This window comes from Labeo rohita, unplaced genomic scaffold, assembly GCF_022985175.1.
Source record: "Labeo rohita strain BAU-BD-2019 unplaced genomic scaffold, IGBB_LRoh.1.0 scaffold_219, whole genome shotgun sequence".
In the NCBI taxonomy this organism is placed as follows: Eukaryota; Metazoa; Chordata; class Actinopteri; order Cypriniformes; family Cyprinidae; genus Labeo; species Labeo rohita.
In genome coordinates, this window is record NW_026128429.1 from 1,508 (window position 1) to 23,552 (window position 22,045).

Below are 22,045 nucleotides of genomic sequence, written 5' to 3' on the forward strand. Positions count from 1 at the left end.
CCTGTGTCTAACAAAATCTTACATAATTATGATGTGATCTCCCATTCACCATTACTAGCCCCTGATGTTTTGCCCCCAGCCCCAGATGTTTTCAAATCCTAGAAACGCCCCTGATCGTAATCATGAGCACACTGGGTTTGTAGCGTAACCAGATTTACCGTTCACTGCACTTTATGCGCTGTTAGTGACAGTAAGGACACTGAAACTGACTGTAATGTGACGACACACAAACACACACTGATCATAACCAGCTCAAGAACACTAGGAACACTGGGACTGCACACTTCCTCATTGTTAACTCGACATGCTGATTTAGAAACACATCACTCAAAACAAACAGACACAAAATACTGCATTCACGTTGTTTAATCACAAAACCTGTGCCAGTCTGATCCAAAACCACTGCAGTTCTGACTCCTGAATGTTCTTCCAGAGTCCAGATCTCACAGACGCCTTCTGGAGCTCTGATTTTTTCTACACAAAAAGGTTTTTATTTCCCATATGTGACCCTGGAGCACAAAACCAGTCTTAAGTATCACAGGTATATTTGTAGCAGTAGCCAACAATAAAATTTCCTACCGCAAATATATCAAAACTTAATTTTTGATTAGTAATATGCATTGCTAAGACCTTCATTTGAACCTCAGATTCTAGATTTTCAAATAGTTGTATCTCGGCCAAATATTGTTCTTATTTATTCAGCTTTCAGATGATGTATAAATCTCAATTTCAAGAAATTGACCCTTATGACTGGTTTTGTGGTCCAGGGACACAGATGATGATTGCTGTTTCACATCTGAATATGACAGCACTGTGTAAAATTTCTGTATTAAAAACAGCTTCTCACTATAATTTAATATAAATCGGAGCGTAAATGAAAAGAATCTGTTTTCAGCTTGTGTCACTCGGTGTTTCTGACTGAACTTTCAGTATTTATCTTTAATAATGAAAATTTTTTAAACGCGTAATGAAGGGTTAAAATAAATCATATTTGACCAATGAGAAACAGTGATGCGTCACAAATCCATGTAGCAACAACATAGCAACCACTCAGAACACCCTAAAAATTGTGACACTGCTACCAATAGTTCCAGCATTGAAGCCTGTTCATTTCATACTTCAAGATTTATTCAAATTAAAAACCTTGACTGATACACTAAAAAGAACCAACTTAAAAAAAAAATCATCTTTGAATCATACAGCACTTGCTTAGATTTTCAAAATATTTGTCAGTAAAAATCAAAACATTTTGTTGACAATACCAAAAATTGCTTTACTACTGAAAAGCTGCATGATTTAATAGACTCCGCAACCAAAGCAGTATTATTACAGAACGAACGACTCTTATGAACTGGCTCTTTTTAGTGATTCAACAGCACACGTTTGGTCAGAATTTTTAATGTTTGTCTAATTTTATTTTGTAAGTGACATCTCTTTTTGATTTTTTTTTTTTTTTTTTTATTATTTGACCACTTACAGGAAGATACAATCTTACATTATTAATTTGTGTTTCCTGTTAGCCAAATTTCATATACACAAACACAAGTTTACTGGCTCCAAAACTCTTCTTTCTTTATTCAGAGTTGACTGAAGTTCATGGAAACTATCCAAAATTCTGTTCATCTGAAAGCAATGAAAACTGTATTTCTTTATTCATCCTTAGTGTCTTCTGGTTGCATATTTGTTTGTTTGTTTTCTCTCTCTGTTTTGTTTCGTCTCTGTATGTGATTATCTGTATGTAACATACTGTTTAAAAAAACAAAACAAAGTGGTCTCGAACGAACGACTATGAACCAGTTCTTTTTTAACCAAACACACACAATTAACCACAGCGACTGGACGTGATCAAATGAAAGTACTTTTGTCAGTAGTTTTTCCATAAGTATATTAAAGAATTAAATACCTTGCCAGTTTTTTGTTTGCCATTGTTTTTATATTTATGGGTTATTTTCATGCTTTCTCTACAACTTCTGATCAAAAATGTTTTAAATGCATTTACTTGTTACATTATCTCAACATTTATCGCTGTAATCGCATCGCTTGCTCTCTCTGAAAATGTTTATTGCTATAATTCATAAGGATCTCATCGCTGTGCTCGACTCGTTCTGGGGAAGTTGGAGGAGCTGAACACGCAGCGTCAGCTGGAGCCTGGGCTCTGATCCTTTGGGTGGGTGGGGTACTTTTTTTTTTTTTTAATTAAAATAAATAAATAAATAAAATACAGATTCGTCACCCAGGTGCACAAGATATACAGTAGGTGGCGGTAATGCTCCTACGGAGTGAACGGCCATTTAACAAAAGAAGAAGAAGACGACGACGACTCGTTCTGGGTGTGATTGGTTCGGTCTGTCCGCTGGATCCGCGTGTGTCCGCGCTCGACTCGTTCTGTCTGTCGTGATGGCGGCCGTGACCTGTCGCGGGATACTGAAGGAGATCCGGATCGCCAAGGGTTCCGATTACAGAAACACTCTCGTTTATAAATATGTGCTGGAGCAGTTCAAGAGAAACCAGGTAACGTTAACGGAACGCACGCGCTCGGTCCAGTCCGCCGACTCTGAGCCGTTATGCGGTGTCGCGCATGTACCGAACCTCTAACGGCTGGGACTCGGTTCATTGAACCGAACGGATTGATCTGTAGTGATCTGTAGTCCACACGCTCCGTTTTTCATTTATTATAGAACATTAATCCGTCACAGAAAAAAACAACTTCAGCTCGATTCACAAGACTTTGATGAAGCACCTTCAAGTCTGCCACACTATATTTGATAACGAACGTGCTTCATCAGCGCGTGTTTGTTTTGTGAGCAGCATAAATCGCACACTAGACGGGTTCGGTGTTGTTTGGATGCGGTGTGTGTCGTGAAACACCGGGTCTCGTGCAGTCAATGAAACACGAGCTTTACTTCATGAAGCTGGTTTTTCCACATGAAGATTTAACAGCGCTTCTGAACCGCGTCAGTGTGACGCATCCGAACGCTTAAACGCGATCCGCGTCTGACACCCGATCTGATCCGGATTAGGCACTGAGCCGCTGTGTGTGTGTGTGTGTGTGTGTGTGTGTGGTTTGTGTTTCAGGTGACCGGCGCTCAGTTCTGTCGCGCGCGGATGGAGGCTCTCCACGCGGCGCGCACGTATCTCTGTCTGCTGACGTCCACGCGCCTGCACCTGCGTCTGCACGAGCGCTATCACGGGCGCGGCGAGCGCGCACCCGAGGAGGTGGCGGGACTCGTGGGGCTCCGACTCCCGACTCAACCGGGCGGCAAAGGCTGGGAGACGTGAAGACCACACGAGTGTGTGTGTGTGTGTGTGTGTGTGTGTGTGAGAGAGCGCGTTCGTCTTTGAGTTCTGACTGTTGTTATTTCTTCAAATAAACTGCTTCTCTTTAAGTCATGAACAGTGTGTCAGTGAATCTGTGTTGGAAAGATACAAAAATCATAAACCCCACAGTAAATCCACTTTACCAGACAGAACACATCTTCCATCTTTTCGATGTCATAATCAGTGTTGGGGAAAGTTACTTTTAAAAATAATCATTACAATATCGAGTTACTCCCTAAAAAAGTAACTAATTGCGTTACTAATTATTATAAAAGTAACTAATTACGTTAGTGGAAAGTAATGTGTTACTTTACTTTAGCATTACTTGTTAAATCTAAGCAGTGCTTGATTGTTTGTTTCTATATAAAAAGTTATATTTTTTGGCAAATGTAAAAACCTTTTCATACCAAAAGCCATAGGCTTTGAGAAAAGTAAATTCATGTCTGTACAGTAGAGCACAGAAGACAAAAAATGTCAACTCTTCAGCAATAAAAAGACGGAAGACAAGTGTTAAATTATCTTGAGTAATTTTTGCTTATTAGTATGGTTGAATTGGATCATCGAAGGTCGGCAGCAAAGACACCGGTTAATAAAATGGGATTAAATGCATAAAGGATATTTGTGTTATTTAACATATTTAATTTTTGCAGGGTTGCGTCATATTCTGAGTTGAATTTCACTGTTTTTATTCATTTTGAGGAGTACTGAATCAGTTTTTTGTGAGTGAGATGAATTAATGCATGTTCACATTTATTCTAGAACTAACATCCTGATTTCTGTCAACATGGGGACAGGAGAACTTTTAATCAATAACTGGGGGGAAAAGGAACTGGCGTTACTTATTTGGAAAAAGGAACTCATGTATTTTCTTGTCAATTAAAACGTAATGCATTACTAGTTACTTGGAAAAAGTAATAATATTACATAACTTGCATTACTTGTAATGTGTTACCTCCAACACTCGTCATAATAGACTAAAACAATCAGATACAACAATAATTTCTCGAATATTTATTACTGAATGTATACTGATAAATGTCAGATTGTCTTGAATGGCGTGAGATGACTGGATTTCTTTTAACTGATTTCTATTGAACTGCAGCTCAAACTATTTCAAATACAGTGAATGAAGCTACAAACTCCATCATAATGCACAATGTTTCCATCTAACATGTATTCTGAGCTGCAGCTCGTCATATTAATGGAGTGTTTCACTAGTTAACAGTAAACCGGTTACCACACCTCAGTATGGAGGAGATTTGCGTTGGATGTTATCTTTGGAAGGGAAATATGGATATTTTATTTGTAAAGCTACTGTGAATCATTTGATTGTGAAATTCACTGCGGGTTCGCGAACCATTTTGTGAACTGAACGATCCGCGCTCCGATTCTTTGTCTGAAATGATGACTCGTGAATCATTATTCAGATCGGAACTTCGGAGCGAATGAGCGAATCTTTTGATCCAGATAAGGACTTATCGGAGGGGGTTCACAATGTGAAACTGTGAATATGTATGTGAAATTCTTTAGCTAGCAGGAACATAATTTAATGAAGTTATCATTTTTCATATATTCTCTTTCGAGTAGTCAACCAATCCAAAGAAAACATCGTGAAAACACAAAGAAAAGTCACTTACAAAATGAGACCAGATGAACATTAACAAATCTGATCACAATATCTGTTTAGGTACAAAACAAGTGAATGAATCTTCCTCAGAAGGGTGACATAAACAGCAGCTCACTTCAATGTCTGACATATAATATAATTACATCCAAAAGCTTTTTGTGAAATGTGGATGAACTCTTGAATCTGTTTGATCTTTTCATATTTAAGGATAGAACTACAGTTTCCAAAGTAAGACATCGCTTGTTATGATTTTCAAGGTGCTATGACGTGTAATCATTCTGATGTGTTGTTATGTCCTGACAGTGCCAAAATCAATGTGTATAATTATATGTGATAAAATAACTCACAATTATTTGTAATCTTAAGCAGATATTTTATACCATTTCTGTTTAATAATTGCTGTAATTGGTTGTAATATTTTAATAATCCAAGAATAATTTAGAGTCTACCGATTCCTCCGATCGCACAGACTCATTCTGGTGTTAATCGTGTTGCCTCAGAAATGAATAATTCACGAGCTCTACTATTGCGTGACCTCTTCCACATATTGTACTGTTACTAGAATAAATGAAGGTTGTGACCTCTGACCTTTGACTCGGAGCCTTTGAAACAGTTTACAAACACACTTAACACACTGAAGTGTTTCTGATCATTTAGGACTTTTTCTCATCGTATCTGAACTGTGTAAGTTTACAATTCAGGACAATACTGTTGCTCTGCAGCAGATCATGCCGCTAGCAACACCAATGCCATGGGTTCGATTCCCAGTGAATGCGTGAACTCCTAACATAAACACCTTGAATCTGGGAAGATCAGAACAGTGAAAGAAAAGCTAAAAAAAAAACAAAAAAAAACAATGTGCAGACTCACTTCAGTTTCCATCAAATGTTGTGCCTCTGATCAAACTCTACAGCACTTTGAAGAAAAAAAAAAAATGTGTCACTCAGTAGAATCTAGTCAAATTAGACAGACAAACACAGATAGCGTATGTGATGCCTTCATTCTTAAAAAACACGAACAAACAACACAAGACTCCAAAAACAGGTGAACATGTTTGAGTGTGTTTTCTGAGGTGAATCAGTGTTAATTCTTATCGACTCAGGCACGTTTTGAGGCTCTAGACGCTGCGTCTCGTCTCTGCGCTCTGGACTCTGTAAGTGTAATGATCTGGGCTGTTCTGTGATGATGAAGCAGGAGGGAGGAGACGCGCCGCTCCACACACACACACACACACACACACACACCTGACGGAGTCGCGGCAGCTGCCTTCAGCATGTTTCTCATGATCAAAAACTGGCTGCTTGGAGCCACTGAGGAGAGCGAGTATAAACTGCTGAGCACCGAGTGCAAGGTAACACACACACACACACACACACACACACACACACACACTGTAATAACTGTCTGTTAGACTGAAGTGATAGTTACTGATAGTTAACATCACTCTGCACCTTCACTAACTAAACATCTGCCTGTTGTTAACCTGTGTTTGTTTGTGTGTGCTTGTATTGTGGTCAAAGCTTCAGTAGTAAATGTTCACTTATTTCATCAAAAAAATCATAAGAAAGAATTGAGACTAGAATATTTCACTAAAGAAATGAAGCGTACTGTAGGAGCTTTATGAGTCCAACACACCATTACAACTCTCACATAAAAAATTCAGAATAGTATTAAGTTAAAGTATATTTTTAAGTATAACATGGTATTTTTTGTTGTAGTACATTTAATTAATGCAGATATTCATTTAAAATGTGAAATATCATTGTGTTTGGAGGTGATGTTTGAGAGAATAAGATTTTTACACGACAGTCGTGTCAGTGTGCAGAAATGCAGAAAACCTTTATGGTGTTAATAATATGCTTGATTCATAGATATAATATCATATTGGTGGCGAATGATTCTTTGTGCTCGTGTCACAAGATGAATCTCAGAGACGGAGCTAAAATGTCTCACAGTCATGAGATCTGAGCCGTTAAAACACTGTTAATTACAGCTGACACACAATACACACACACACACACACACACACACACGGCCAAATATGAATAATTAAACACATGAGCTAATATTAGCAAAGCAGCATTAATTACAGAGTCCAACTGACACCTAGACAGACAATAATTACAGCTCACACTCACACGCTGTGTTTCAGTGTGTGTTCTGTGGCTGAAGGCGTTTGTTCTGCTCAAACTAACAGACTCACTGCTGTCCGTCTCTGTCTCTCTCTCCCTCAAAACTGCTTTGACACAATCTGTTTTGTAAAGGGCGCTATATAAATAATGGTAAATAAAAAAAAGAAAGGTTTGTGTCTCTGTTTACTCTTAGGATGTTTTTTTGCTAATTCCAGTTGTGTTCTGTCTCTGTCAGGATGGGGTGAGCTATGAGGTGCGCCGCTATGACGCGTGTAAGTACGTGTGTGTGAGTCTGGAGGGGCGGAGCTTCGATCAGGTGTCAGGTGATCTGCAGCGGAAGCTTCTCGCCTACATGAGCGGAGACAACGAACAAGGTGAGCCAATCAGAGTGCTCCAAACCGACACACAGCCAGTCAGAACTCCGCAAACAAACAAGCAGCCAATCAGAGCACTGCAAAGACAAACACAGCCAATCAGAACTCTGCAAACAGACAAGCATCAAATCAGAGTGCTTCAAACAGACGAACAGCCAATCAAAGCACTGCAAACAAACGAGCAGCCAATCAGAGTACTGCAAACAGACACAGAGCCAATCAAAGTGCTTCAAACTGACACGCAGCAAATCACAGTGCTGCAAACCGACAAACAGCAAATCAGAATGATGCAAACAGGCAAACAGCCATTTAAAACTCTGCAAACAAGCTGCAAATCAGAATGATGTAAACACATGCACAGCCAATCAGACTGATGCAAACAAACAGACAAACAGATAATCGTAACAATGCAAACAGACAAACAGCCAGAGTGCTTCAAACAGACATGCAGCCAATCATAGCACTGCAAACAGACACACAGCCAATCAGAGCACTGCAAACAGACAAACAGCCAATCATAGCACTGCAAACAGACACACAGCCAATCAAAGTGCTTCAAACTGACACACAGCCATTTAAAATCAGAGCCAATCAGAACTGCAAACAGACAAACAGCCAATCAGAGCACTGCTAACAGACACACAGCCAATCAGAGCACTGCAAACCTACATACTGCCAAAGTCCCTTTAAGGAAAGTCGCAGTACTAAGCACACGTCTCAGAATACTGACTGTTTCTATAGCAACCGGGACTTCTAGTGGCAGCTGCAGTGATGCGCTGACTAGTCAATGATTGGCTCTTCCGTTAAGAAGGTGGGGCTTCACGGCCATAATGAGCGTTGTGCCTTTCCCCATTCAAAACTGTATGAGTGACAAGTCTTGGGTACAGTCAATCAGAGTGCTTCAAACAGACGCGCAGCCAGAGCACTGCAAACAAATGAGCAGCTAATCAAAGCACTGCAAACAGAAACACAGCCAATCAGAGCACTGCAAACCAACATACAGCCAATCAGAGTGCTTCAATCAAAACGATGCAAACAGACAAACAGCCAAACAAAACGATGCAAACAGCCAATCAGAGTGCTGCTAATAGATAAACAGCCAATCAGAGCCTAGATCAAAATGAAGATTGATTCAAACTTTGTTCGCTTAAAGGTGATGAGCATCAGTATCTGTTGCTGCCTATATTATTATGACTATTGCAGCAGTTTGAATGATGTGTATTTGTGAGTCTTCTGTGTTTTACAGCGTCTCTGTGTTTGCACAGGTGAGGTCATGAACACGCCCGTCCCAGTCATCTTCACAGTGTTCCCGCGTGACGACGGCTCGTTGAACCGCCGCCTGGTCGCCGCTCTGCGTATCCCATCATCCTTTCAGATCAGCCCGCCCACCCCGACCGACTCATCCATTCGCATCGAGGACCGGCCCGGGATGACCGTATACGTTCTGTAGGCCAACTCACAGTAACGCCTCACCTCTAGCAGAGACACTGCTAACTAACCCAACAACCCAACAGTGTTTGTCTCCCCCTGCAGGCGGTTCGGCGGTTTTCCAGGCGAGAGCGAGTATCGCGCGGAAGCGTCGCGTCTGACGTGCACGCTGGGAGACTCCGCCCCCTTCCAGCGCAAACAGTACCTGTGCTGCAGCTACGACCCGCCCATCAAACCGTACGGCCGGAGGAACGAGGTGTGGTTCCTGCAGGACGAGCCCTGAGACGCGTTCGACAGTGAGACACACGTGTCTGGACGATGAAGAGTGTGTGTCCGTGCGTGTGTTTTGGCTAAAATGACCCCTAACCCGTTTGTGACATGTTGACTTCTAGTAGCGTGCGGAGGGAAGCGAGGCTGCGGTGAAGATCTTCTTTCTAACGCAGGGATTTGTACTTTGAGGCTTACAGTTATTTCAGCTGCTGCCTGACATCAACTGGACTCTGTTATCATGTCAGTTTAATACACAATGGTGTAAACGCACACATCGTTTTACAGTTGTTCTTCTAGTTGTTTTCCAGTAGCAGCTAACGAATCTGAAGTGTCGCTCTCCATCTCGATCTGTCTTCTATACTCTCTCTCTCTCTCTCTCTCTCTATATATATATATCTATCTATCTATCTGTCTGTATTTTTCTAATGCAAACACATGGTCAGAATCCCACAACCCCTCATGTTGATCTGCTGTAGATGATGGTGAAGGTTTGACTGCTAGTAAAGGTCATAACTAACCCCTCGAGAAACACCAGCTGTAGATTCTGACTGATTAAATAGACTTGATTTCCTGATCTTCCAGCAGATGTTTCTCAATATCCGAATGCTGAAAAAATAAAAAAAAATACCTGCTAAAACCGACAGAGAACATGTTTGTGGATAAAGACTGCAGGTCTAAACTATCAAAATAATACAGTTCATATGTCTTTAATGATCTCTCTCTCTCTTTTATTTTTTACTTAAACATACTGAACATAATATACGTATGTGTACCTGGACCACAAAACCAGTCAAAAGGGTCAATTTTTCGAAATTGAGATTTACACATCATCTGAAAGCTGAGTAAATAAGCTTTCCATCGATGTATGTTTTTTTTTTTTTTTTTTTTTTAATGACATGATAATATTTGGCCGAGATATAACTATTTGAAAATCTGGAATTTGAGGGTGCAAAAAAAAAAAAAAAAAAATGTAAATATTGAGAAAAATCACCATTAAAGTTGTCCAAATTAAGTTCTTAGCAATGCATATTACTAATCAAAAGTTACGTTTTGATATATTTACAGTAGGAAATTTACAAAATATCTTAATGGAACATGGTTTTTTACTTAATTTCCTAATGATTTTTGGCATAAAATAAAAATCAATAATTTTGACCCATACAATGTATTTTTGGCTATAGCTACAAATAAACCCCAGTGACTTAAGACTGGTTTTGTGGTCCAGGGTCACATATACATATACCATTGCACTAACAAATGTAAGTAAACAGATACCAAGCAAGTCACATAATTAACAAAACAGATACAAAGCACCAAAAATGTACATATATTCTGAGAAAAGAAAGAAAGAAAATAAATAAATAAATTAATTAATTAATTAAAAAAAGGGGGTCTCCTTATTCCTCTTCAAGTAAATCAAGCTCTCTTATTAGTCCAACAAGTTTCTGGACCTTTTTACCTTTCATATATTCCAAAGATGGAAAGAAATTATAAAGAAAGTCTCTTTTAAAAACAGAAAAATAAGGCTTCATCTTCATACATTTACATTGGTGAAGAACAAATTTGTCCAGAATTAACATTTATATTAATGACAAAATGATTCTTTTTATCATCTAACAGTATTCTCTGAACATAATGTGCTTTCTAACAAAATTGTGCGGTGACTGAATGTTTGTCTCCAACCAATAAGACATATTTTCCCAGAAAATTCTGGAATACACACACACACACAAAAAGATGATCTGTTGTCTCTATATCATCTTTACAGAAAGCACAGGCATTTTCTTCGAAATTAAAACTGTGTCTTAAAAACTCAGATGAGGGATATGTACCATTAAATATTTTGCAATGGGTTGCAACTTTAGACTTTAGAAGCCACTGGGCAGCTAATATATTGTAATGTCTGTAATTTTTTGATAGCTGGCTTATCGTAAACTTGCAAAATACTGTTGTGGTATAAAGATGTCTTATAGTGCAGAATTGAAACAAGAGCGAATACATTTGTTGGGAAGCACTGCTTTGAGATGGTCAGCATTAGTTCACATGATCCATCTGAAATGTTAATAACAGTGTTTTCTACTAGACTCACAAAAAATGTTGGAATGGCCTTTAAAACATGCAAATTATACATTTATATGTAGAATTTGCCAAACCAAATTAAAAAAAGTTGATAATATATTCTTTAGATTTGCTGGCAGAGTCAGAGTAATAACAAGTAGTATCTTTCAAGCTAAAAGATTGTGCAAAGACAATCAAACAAATCAAGGGAATACAAATCAAACCAAAACTTCTCAACAAATTCACATAAAAAGAATAAATATATTACGGTTTCATCTTTGTTGCCACAAAATGTGCAGGTACTAGGAATATCAACATATTTGAAACAGTTGAGTTAACAGGATATATTTTATGTAGGATTTTAAAGCAGATGTCGTTGGTTTTATTGGTTAGAAAATACAACCACGCTCTTCTCCAACCTATATTATATTTATCCTATAAAAAAGAGTGGTTTTCCTATCAAAGATGGAAATTCCCTTCAGATTCTGATTGTGCATAATACTTAAACATAATAATTCAGTAACCAAAATAAAGAAACAGGGGGAAATCGGGCAAACCGGGGTCAATATCAAAAAGTAGACGTGAAACCAAACAATTTGTTTAATTTGTTGTTTAATAGTGTTAAAGGCCTTAAAAAGAAAGTAGAATAGCTTTAGATTTCACAAAGTCAGCATAATTCCATAAATCTGAAATAGGTCTTATGTTATTACTAGTGTGCCTACCTTTAACAAAACTCAACTGTGTTTCTGAAAGCTTAAATTTTAATCTATTTGTGTAAACCAAGTTCAAGATCTTGTGGTCAACTGTGAGCAGTGTAATTGTCTCCAATTCAAAGCGCATCAAAGTCACGTGATTTCGTTACATCAAACCATTTCGAAACGTTTGTAATTTAAATCACGTTTAATGACACGTTTGTATAATAAAAGTAAGAACTGTAGCTATAAGTCTCTTATTAACTGAACTGATGAAAATAAAGCGTATCAAACATAGACTTCACATTTAATCTCATTAGATGCCTTGTTAATTGCATGAAATAGATGATTGTCTCAGTAAAACATTTGCAGTGAGTTTGTAAAATATTTTGATGCGTCTCCGCGGCTCTGAGCAGCAGGCATCAGCACACAAACACAACAGCTTTATTCTTCTGATTCAGTCTCTCAAAGCCTCGTTTTTCCGTCACTGAGCAGCAGAAACACAAGAACACTTGAGATATGATGATGTACTTACTGACCAGAGGCACTGGAGACAGACCTCAGCTCACCCGAGCATCTCAGCTAAAGCTAACCAGCAACTGCAACCAGTTCAACTAGCAATCGTCAGCTGACGCTAATGAACATCCTGATGATGATGATGATGATGATGATGAAGCTTTGAGCTCAGATTTCACGCTTAACCCCGACACACAAACGCACATGTTTCAATCAGGTTGTTTTTACTGTTTTGCGGTCATTTTTTTACACCATGGCTTGTGTGATTTGGTGTTTTCTGAAGTGCTGTGATAATACAGATGATGTGTAGTGAGTTTGAACTGATGACACGAATGAAATGAACAGAAACAGGAGAACACTCAGAGAATATAGAGCTTTATTCATCCCTCTACATCAACTCCATCAATACTGATCCACCATCACCTACTTTACTATTAATTATGATTATTATATTATCAAAAAGGAATTTACAGAAGAGTCCAGCATCTCTCTCTCACACACACACACACACACACACACACCAGGGTTAAAAACTGAGTAAGCAGAAACAGAAGTGTTAATTGTACTTTTTTTTCTGGGTAAATAGTAAAACTGCATATATGAATCGGCTGCTGCAGCTCTGACAGAGACAAACACACCGAATCAAATGAACCGATCAGAAAGAGTCATCCAGCACACGAGCGAATCGCTCCCGTCATCGTCCGCAAGAGTCCGCGTTCGTGTCGTTCAGTTGTTCTTCTTGTCTGGATTCTCAGGTGGGAAATACGGAGGCGGCTGATCCTGAACGAACAACAGCAAACACATGAGGAATCAAATGACTCACATTCACTCAATCACCTCACATGGGCGTCGGAAGCAAAATAAATGTTGGTGGGTCCTCCAATATATATATTAATATATATATTGCCTCTATCCAGTAACGTGACAACACTACAAAAAACAGTTGTTTGAACGTGTTTTCAGTGGCGTAAGCGGTAAAGCAAATAGCTACTGTATTTTGATGCAAACGACCCGAGTTCACGTCCACCTGTTGCCAAAATCGATCTTTTGCTTTTTCACATCTCATTTTACATTGGAAAGGCATGTTTTCAATAAAAATAAAAATGAAGGAAATAATCGAAGAGTTTGAATACAGTATCGGGTAGGGGTAGGTGTACCTGAGCAGCAGATACATTCATGCTTTATTTACTTTGCTGCGTTACAGGAATGCAGCAGGCGCGAATATTCCCTAAACACACCTAGTATAGACAGCGAAGCGGTCAGGACCGTGGCGCCCGCTTCCTTTGAAATATGTCTGATGATTGCGCCTGATGCGTTGGCGCTCGCTCCGTCCGCTCCTCCACCCCTGATGCTGCTTGTTTATACGCGTGAGCATAGAGCTTCATCTATTAGCGCATTCGTCATGTGGAATGGATTTGACTGATGGCGCTCTAAAAAGTGCGCAGATATATTTGCCAAATTAGAGATGGTAAAAGTGGGTGGGTCCTGTCCCACACACATTCAATGGTTCCGACGCCCATGATTAAACATTAAAATTAAACCAAACTTTTAATTTGTCAGTTTGTAGAAAAAGATGTAGACTCCATTTAATTTTGGATGTGATTCATCGATTGGACAACCCTAAAAAAAAAAAAAAGAGGACTATACTATCTGTGTGTTTTGTTAGTGATGTGTGTGTGTCTCACCATGGGCATGTAGACGTTGTGAGGGTTGCTGGGATTGTAGAAGGCGCTGCTGGCCGCTTCTGCTGCTTTGGCATTTCCTGGAGCCACTGACAAACACAGACAGACGTGAGCAGAGATACTGTTAACACCCGTCACAGATCCGTTCTGAGCGTGCGTGTGTGTGTGTGTGTGTGTGTGTGTTTACCTGGAGGCGGACACCAGTCCTGAGGAGGTCCGGGATACGGAGGAGGAGGAGCCATGTACATGGGAGCGCTGGGATACACACCTACGGACACACACACACACAGTTACACAACTCATCTATGAAGACAGCTTGAGACTCTTCAGCTCAGACAGTCTGGCGGTACCTGCTGCAGCAGGGGGTTGTGGGTAGGGGTTGTACCCGGCCTGCGGCATACTGGGATACGGGTACGGGTACGGCTGTGGCATGGCTGGACTGGCGTATCCGTTCATCCCTGCGGGCAATCCGAACGCTCCGTTCTGAGCCGGGGGAGCTCGAGACGCTGCACACACACACAGAAAGTTTCACACAGCAGTCCAGCACTGGTTCATGATCACACAGCATGTGCAGTGATTCAATAATGACTCAGTGACTCAGAGATTGATTCCTGACCGTTGGTGGCCAGTTTGAAGAGGTGTTGTCCCAGCTCAATGGCTCCTCCGCTGGGGAAAGACATCTTGAAGTTGGCCTGACCCTCCCATCCACCTGACAGAGAGACACACGTGAGAGCGAGCCGAAGGCGACACAATAACGACAAGCGGCAAGCGCGAGCCGGGTAAAGCGCCGTACCTCCCGCCTCGGCTTTGATCAAACCCTGGATGTAGTTGGCAGCAAACACCGGCTGCTCGATGCTGCAGTTCTTCATCAGATAGTACGGGAACATGAAGGAGCAGAACTTCTCTTTCATTGTACTGCTGACAAACACCATCTGAAACACAAACACACACCTGCTTAACCTGTGCCTGTGTCTGATCAGTTAACCCGTGCTTGGGTGAGTTATAGATCAGTTAACCCATGTTTGGGTGAGTTACAGATCAGTTAACCCGTGTTTAAGTGGGTCATTGATTAGTTATGCTGTGTCTGAATGGGTTATGGATTAGTTAAAATGGTTTTGATCGAGTTACTGATTAGTTAACCTATATCTGGATATGTTATAGAATAGTTAAACTATGTTTAGGTGGGTTGCACATTAGTTAAAAAGGTTAGGGTGAGCTATGGATTAGATTAAATTATGTTGGTTGGGTTACTGATTAGTTAACCTGTAATTCAATATGTTATGGATTAGTTAAGATATGTTTAAGTGGGTTATGGATTAGTTACAATGTGTTTGAGCAGATTATAGATTAGTTAACCTGTATCTGGATAGTTTATGGATTAGTTGAGATGTGTCATAAATTGGTTAAACTGTAGGATTAGTTATGGATTACCTATGCTATGTTTGGCTGGGTTACTGATGAGTTATCCTGCATTTGAATATGTTATTTAGTTTAGTTAAAATGTTTTGGGTGGATTATGGATTAGTTAAAATGTTTTGGTGGGTTATAGATTAGTTAACCTGTATTTAGTTAAGATGTGTTTAGTTGCCTTATGGATTAGTTAATTTGTGTTTCGATAGGTTATGAACTAGTTAAGATGTGTTTGGGTGGGTTATAGTTACCCTGTACTGGGTGAGGTAGACGGAGCCCTTCTTGGTCCCCCTGAACAGGTCGTTTTTGGGCGTGATGTCACTGAAAGAAAGTTCAACGTTCTTGCATTCTCGCAAGATGCTGAAAGAGCCGGATGAAAACAGGAAGTGAGGTCACATTGGAAAGTCAAGCACCCCTCTGTTCCCAGAACAGCACCACAGAGTTTCTCAACACATGTGAACAAACACGGTTTCTACAGTTCCTTCAGAAATCACCCACACCGGCCACAATGTCTGTCTGTGATGAGAATTCGACTGTTCACGCTCATCTCATCTTACAGGGTTAGTTCACCCAAAAATGACAGTTCTGTCATGAATCACTCACCCTCATGTTGTTCCAAAGCCATAAGAGCTCCGTTCATCTGCAGAACACAAATCAAGATGCTTTCGATGAAATCCGAGAGCTTTCTATCAGTCAAGTCACAGAAATGTAGCAAGAACATCATGAAACATCAGTGGTTCAACCACAAGTTTATGAAGCTGTGAGAATATGAGAATGACGCAGAACAGAAGAAATGGTTAAACAATCTTGTTGTTTTTGTTTTCTTTGCACACAAAAAAAGGATTTTCATAGCTTCATAAAACTTAGTTTAATCACTGAAGTCACATGGGCAGTTTTGATAATGTCCTCACGACCTATCTGGGTCTTGACCGTGTCAGTTGCGTTGCCATCTATGAAGGGTCAGAAAGCTCTTAGATTTCATGAAAAATAGCTTAATTTGTGTCCCGAAGGTGAACTCATGTCCTGTGGGTTTGGAACAACATGAGGGCGAGTAATTCATGACAGAATTGTCATTTTTGGGCGAGTTTTTGAGGGTCAGAATCTGTGTAGTCAACTAAAAACACAGTCACTAAACCACAGGATTTACATGAAGTCATTTAGTAAACTACAATCATTCATGACACCACAGACCTGACAGCAAAGATAAGATGACGAACACATGTACACTTACTTTACTGACCAAGCTAATGAGAACACGGCTGAATATTTCTTTTATGTAACATTATAAATACATAATATGATGAGTGTCACACAACCGTCATCACGTGTGTGTGTGTGTGTGTGTGTGTGTGTGTGTGTGTGTGTGTTATGTCATGTATGTTGTGTGTAAGATGACAGCATGTGCGTGTTCTTGTATGTCGTGTTAATGATGATAAGTGTTGACGGTGTTTATGTCGCTGTGTAGTTTGTGTTGTTGTTGTTGTTGTTGTTGTTGTTGTTGTTGTCGTCGTCGTCGTCGTGTAGATTATATCATTACCTCTCCCCGGCCTGGATCAGGATTCCTCCGTTCGGGTGATGGTTTCGGTTCAGCGTCATGTCCACCCGCTGATTAACACTCAATTGAAACGGATGTTAGTTTCAGCGCGACGTTATTTAATAACGCGGTGTGTTGTTATTCCGCGGTCAGTGATGAGTAGCTCGATACACTGTTGCGCACTTTATTTCCGGCACCACGTGACTCCTCTCTCCGCCCCGGGCGTCACGTGAGCGGTGCTGTGACGACTGATCTGGAATTTTTTTTTTTTTGAATAAAGTCTTTTTTAAAAATAGAAAAATACAGTTTTGTCTTTATATATTTGAATCTATGAAGAAAATGTTCCCCCCAATCAACATTATATTGCAGAAAAATCATTCTTTTTATCGTCTTACAGTATTTCCGAATATAATGCGTTTTCTAACAAAATTTGGCAGCGACTGAATCTTTGTCCCCAACCAATAAGACATATTTTCTCAGAAAATTCTGGAATACACACACACACACAAAGATTAAAGATTAAAGAAAAAAAGATTATGAAATACACACACACAGAGAGAGCTCTGGAAAATATCCATTCAACCTAATTATTACTCTTTTATATTGCCACATGTCACATTCACCGTAATAAATTCAGTCATTAAAAGCCTTTTTATTGCTTTGAAAAAAATAAAATAAAATAAAATAAAATAAAAATCGAGTGAACCTCTTAAGACGGTAAAGGATATGAGCGTATATAATCCTTTTACGTGTTTGCATTTTGTGCATAATATACACCAATATTAATATAAAAAACAAACAAAAATCTACAATATCAAAGAGTAACAAACATTTCACACACACACACAAAATACAGCATAATGATTTATTTATGATCTAAACACACTGACCTAAAACACGAAGAACCTCAGACACTTGAGAGACAGACACACACACACACACACACACACACACACTAAATAAATAAATAAATAAATAAATAAATAACATACACACACTGTTTCCTCAACTCGACCAGACCGAACCAAAGGAACCCAGAGAAAAACACCAGTGAGTTTTCAAACTGGGATCCGCTAAATAATTTGCTGTATGGTATTTTCTGGACTACAAGTCACTTTTTTTCTGAAATATGCTATGATCTACATTCCAATGTGACTTAAATAATTAAAATAGCCTAAGCAAAACACAAACCCTTAAAGGTTACCATAAATATATTCCTCATGTCTGTGTCACTTGAGTTTTTCTTCATTTCAGGAAGAGATTCAACAGAGACCGAGACGTCAAGCACATTTTGTTTGCTTGCTTTATTTTACAAAAGTGCAACGTTTCACCGGTATCTTGAAAGTTCGCACATAAAAATAGACCGTTTTGAACGATGCTTTTATCGCTGATCATACAAATCTTCACACCTCTGTAAAATGTAATAGGCTCAGTAGTCAGTTACTTTATCAAAGTAATGTAACTGATTACATTTGATTACGTTTTGATTACTTTTCTAAATTTCTAATGTTTTCAACTCTTAATCATTTTCAAACATTTCAGGCAGACAGGATTAGCCTCAAGTCACCATTATTTATATACTGCTTTTTACAATGCAGATGGTGTCAAAGCAGCTTTACACTACAGTATTAAACCTGTGACTGTCAGACTTTCAGAATCCAGTCACCACTTTTTGCTTTGAGATCAGCCTGAGATTAATTACAGATTTAAGTCATAGATCATAACAAGAAATGACTATGACAGTACATACTGACATCTAAAAATGCCTTGGGAGGATAAAAAAGAAACCCAAATAGGAAATAAAACAGTTATGAAATAAGCATGTGCCCTAAACTCCTGAAAAATTGGTGTCTCAATTTCTGAAAGAAATCAACTGAATCTGTTAAAGATTTAAAGTCAGATGTAACCTCCTTTTGTAAACACTAAATTATACTTTTTCAGTAACTGTAACTGATTACAGTTACATTTATTTATAATAAAATGACATGTATCTAGTTACTCACAAACAGTGCTCATGCAGAATGAGAGCTTTATTCACTTTTTTTTTTTTTAAGCGACCCAGCAAAGGATGAACAGACTGTTATAAACAGTGACATATTAGACTAGTCTTGCATATTTAGTTCAGCCCAGAGAGATTTAGTTCCCACAAGATAAAAATAAATATAATTAATATTGCCATTATTTAAAATGCGGTGAATCGGTAAACATTTCTTTGTCCTACGTGGACCTGTTGTTCTAAAAACTACAGTGTTATTTGATTTTTTTTTTTTTTTTAAATTTTTGAGCCAAATGTCAAAATTGTCCTATGGTGTGACTGTCTCAAACATGGTTCAATAAATTACAGTGTTAGAAATTAAAAAGAAAAGCATAAAAATGTTAATAAAGACCTCTGACATTATTCCACAAGTGTCTATTTTAGTTAATGGCAATCTTTTTTTTTTCATCCATACATTTCTGAAAGTGTATGAACTTCTTGTCTCTGAAATCCACGTCCTCTGGTGTGACACCACAACCTGATTTTAAATCGGCCAATTCCAGAGAAAACTCTAATTAGTTGAAGGACCCCATTCGTGGTCGTGTTACTGAAGCCCCTTGTGAAGCCCATGACATGTGAACATGGTGCATTTTTGTCTCAGAATTGTTCAAATATTCACTTTTTTTGGAACCAGTTCAAAAGTGTTACGTTTTGTTGTCCTTTGGTGTGACACCGCTAAATTATATTTTATTGTGAGTATTTAATAATTTAGGGGATGAAAATGGTGAGATACATTATTGCTGGAGTAACAGTGAAGTAATTGTTAAAAAAACAAAAAGAAAATAAACGGAGCAATTCCAATAGGAATTGTGAGCCCCCAGAAAAATAAATAAATAAATAAATAAACAAACAAACATTGATGTTTCATCGCCCTCAACTATATATATATATATATATATATATACACACACATATAATTATTCCAGGTGACACAAAATTGGTTTATTGATGTGAATGCAGTTTGTCGCAAAGCAGCCACACTTCCCTATGGCATTTGTTTTAAACGTTACAATACTGGATGTTTAAACTCTTGGCAGTTTCAGAAGCTGTTAAAATGAACACAATCCCTTCTTCGAAAATGACCTGAAACTGAAATGGGCAACATTTAACAAACTGGACATGGAGCCTCATTGAGATCCCTGTATCTCTTGGACTGAATAATGTAGGGCCTTGAAAATGTAGATTCCAAAAGAAAAGTTTACTGACAACTAGAATCTAAAATCATATGACAATATCTTATATACTTCTTGAGTTATAGGCAAGCGAACCTTAGAAAAAGAGTGAGAGATGACAAAAGGAAAGTTTGTTAAGACCCAATATCTAAAAGGGCATTAAGATACCTTTAATATTTCTTGAGTTACAGGCATGCAAACTTTGGAGAAAAACGTGAAAAGTGCTGTTTCCCCATTTTTGAATGGTCACCATTGGCACATAATTCAACAAAGATTGATAAAGTCAACAAATTTCACTAATAGAGCAAACAATCTCTGTAAAAAATAAGACAATGATGTCATCTTTCTGAAGTTATTGTTACCCCCCCTGTAAATTGACCGCCATGTTGACCTCCCTCTACGAAATAGTGGATTACCCAGTAAATATTCATCCATGACATTTTAATATTTTGGCTTTCATCACTATACATGTGTATCTTTCTTCAAAAAAAAAAAAAAAATATTAGCAAAATCAAAAATGTGAGCCGGGGACCTCGGAGTTGACACGGAATGACCCAAATGTCTTTCCAGTCAGTTATTCAGAAATGAAAAAGTATGCAATCCAATGTATACTAAACCCACATAAAAATTACTCACTGTCTTCATTTTTGGTTACGATAATATGATACTGCATAATGGTTTCATAAATAATACAAATAAATGTATCTAATAAATGAAACCAACAAACTTCACAATCGTGCAAAAAGACAGAAACACATTTAAACACAATATCATTGGCCGCTGTGTGTTGCTATACGGTAATATAAGAGTGAGGTGTACAGTCGTGCTTGATCGTTCGTAAAATTTTTAGAATTTCCTGTATTTCTGCATAAATACGACCCAATACATTATTAGATGGTTCACAAAAGTAGACAAAGAGAGCCCAATCAAACAAATGAGTCAAAATATGATACTTGGCCATTTATTTTAGTTCGAAAAATTATCCAAAATTGCATACCTGTGAGTAGCAAAAAGGGGGGTATACAGGTTGTGCCACAGGGATCACTAGGAAACTTAAAAATGGCACTTCATGATATAAAGGTTGCTGACTCCTGTTTAAGAAACGTTTTCCACACTTCTCGAGTGAACTCAAGTGACCGTTAAAGGAGAAGTCCACTTTCAGAACAACAATCTACAAAAAATTTACTCACCCCCTTATCATCAAAGATGTTCATGTGTTTCTGTCTTCAGTCGTAAAAGAAATGCTGGTTTTTGAGTAAAACATTTCAGGATTTTTCTCCATATAATGGACTTCATTGGTGCCCCGATTTTGAACTTCCAAAATGTAGTTTAAATGCGGCTTCAAAGGCTCTAAACGATCCCAGCCGAGGAAGAAGGGTCTTATCTACAGGGTGGGCCATTTATATGGATACATCACACATCAAACTTATTGGGAATTTCACAAGAAAAACAATGGTGTGCTTGGTTTTAACGTAACTTTATTCTTTCATGAGTTATTTACAAGTTTCTGACCACTTATAATGTGCCACAAACAGGACGTTAATATCACCAACCATTCCCATTTTATTAAGGTGTATCCATATAAATGGCCCACCCTGTAGTGAAATGATCGCTCATTTTTTTTTTTTAAATATAAGCACAAAAGCTGGTGTAGCACAGGCTCTGGGATGCGCGTCCACGACGCTACGAATTACAGGGTCCATCGTCTGTATACTCCGGCTCAAAAAGGTATGGCAAAAACTCTTATTTTCTCCTACAACTTGAGAGGAGGACATCGTTGTAGCTTTTTGTTTGTAA

The 22,045-nt window shown here is 38.6% G+C and overlaps 3 protein-coding genes across 3 annotated transcripts; 2 read left to right on the plus strand and 1 right to left on the minus strand.

Annotated features, from left to right (window-relative positions):
• The first annotated feature begins 2,309 nt into the window (after positions 1–2,309).
• Positions 2,310–3,394, plus strand: fmc1 (formation of mitochondrial complex V assembly factor 1 homolog). Its single transcript, XM_051102275.1, has 2 exons — positions 2,310–2,511; positions 3,076–3,394. The coding sequence occupies exons 1-2, from the start codon at positions 2,398–2,400 to the stop codon at positions 3,277–3,279; spliced, it is 318 nt and encodes a 105-aa protein (XP_050958232.1). The 5' UTR covers positions 2,310–2,397; the 3' UTR covers positions 3,280–3,394.
• Positions 3,395–6,197: 2,803 nt separating this feature from the next.
• On the plus strand, positions 6,198–9,860 carry LOC127159472 (heme-binding protein 1-like). Its single transcript, XM_051102283.1, has 4 exons — positions 6,198–6,296; positions 7,313–7,451; positions 8,717–8,897; positions 8,985–9,860. The coding sequence occupies exons 1-4, from the start codon at positions 6,219–6,221 to the stop codon at positions 9,160–9,162; spliced, it is 576 nt and encodes a 191-aa protein (XP_050958240.1). The 5' UTR covers positions 6,198–6,218; the 3' UTR covers positions 9,163–9,860.
• A 2,914-nt stretch (positions 9,861–12,774) lies between these two features.
• Positions 12,775–17,254, minus strand: wbp2nl (WBP2 N-terminal like). The gene is made up of 8 exons (XM_051102282.1): positions 17,045–17,254; positions 15,759–15,867; positions 14,891–15,029; positions 14,714–14,806; positions 14,448–14,603; positions 14,285–14,365; positions 14,101–14,186; positions 12,775–13,195 (listed from the first exon to the last, which is right to left on the minus strand). Exons 1-8 carry the CDS (start codon positions 17,101–17,103, stop codon positions 13,142–13,144), a joined length of 777 nt encoding a protein of 258 aa, XP_050958239.1. The 5' UTR covers positions 17,104–17,254; the 3' UTR covers positions 12,775–13,141.
• Between the last annotated feature and the right edge of the window lie 4,791 nt (positions 17,255–22,045).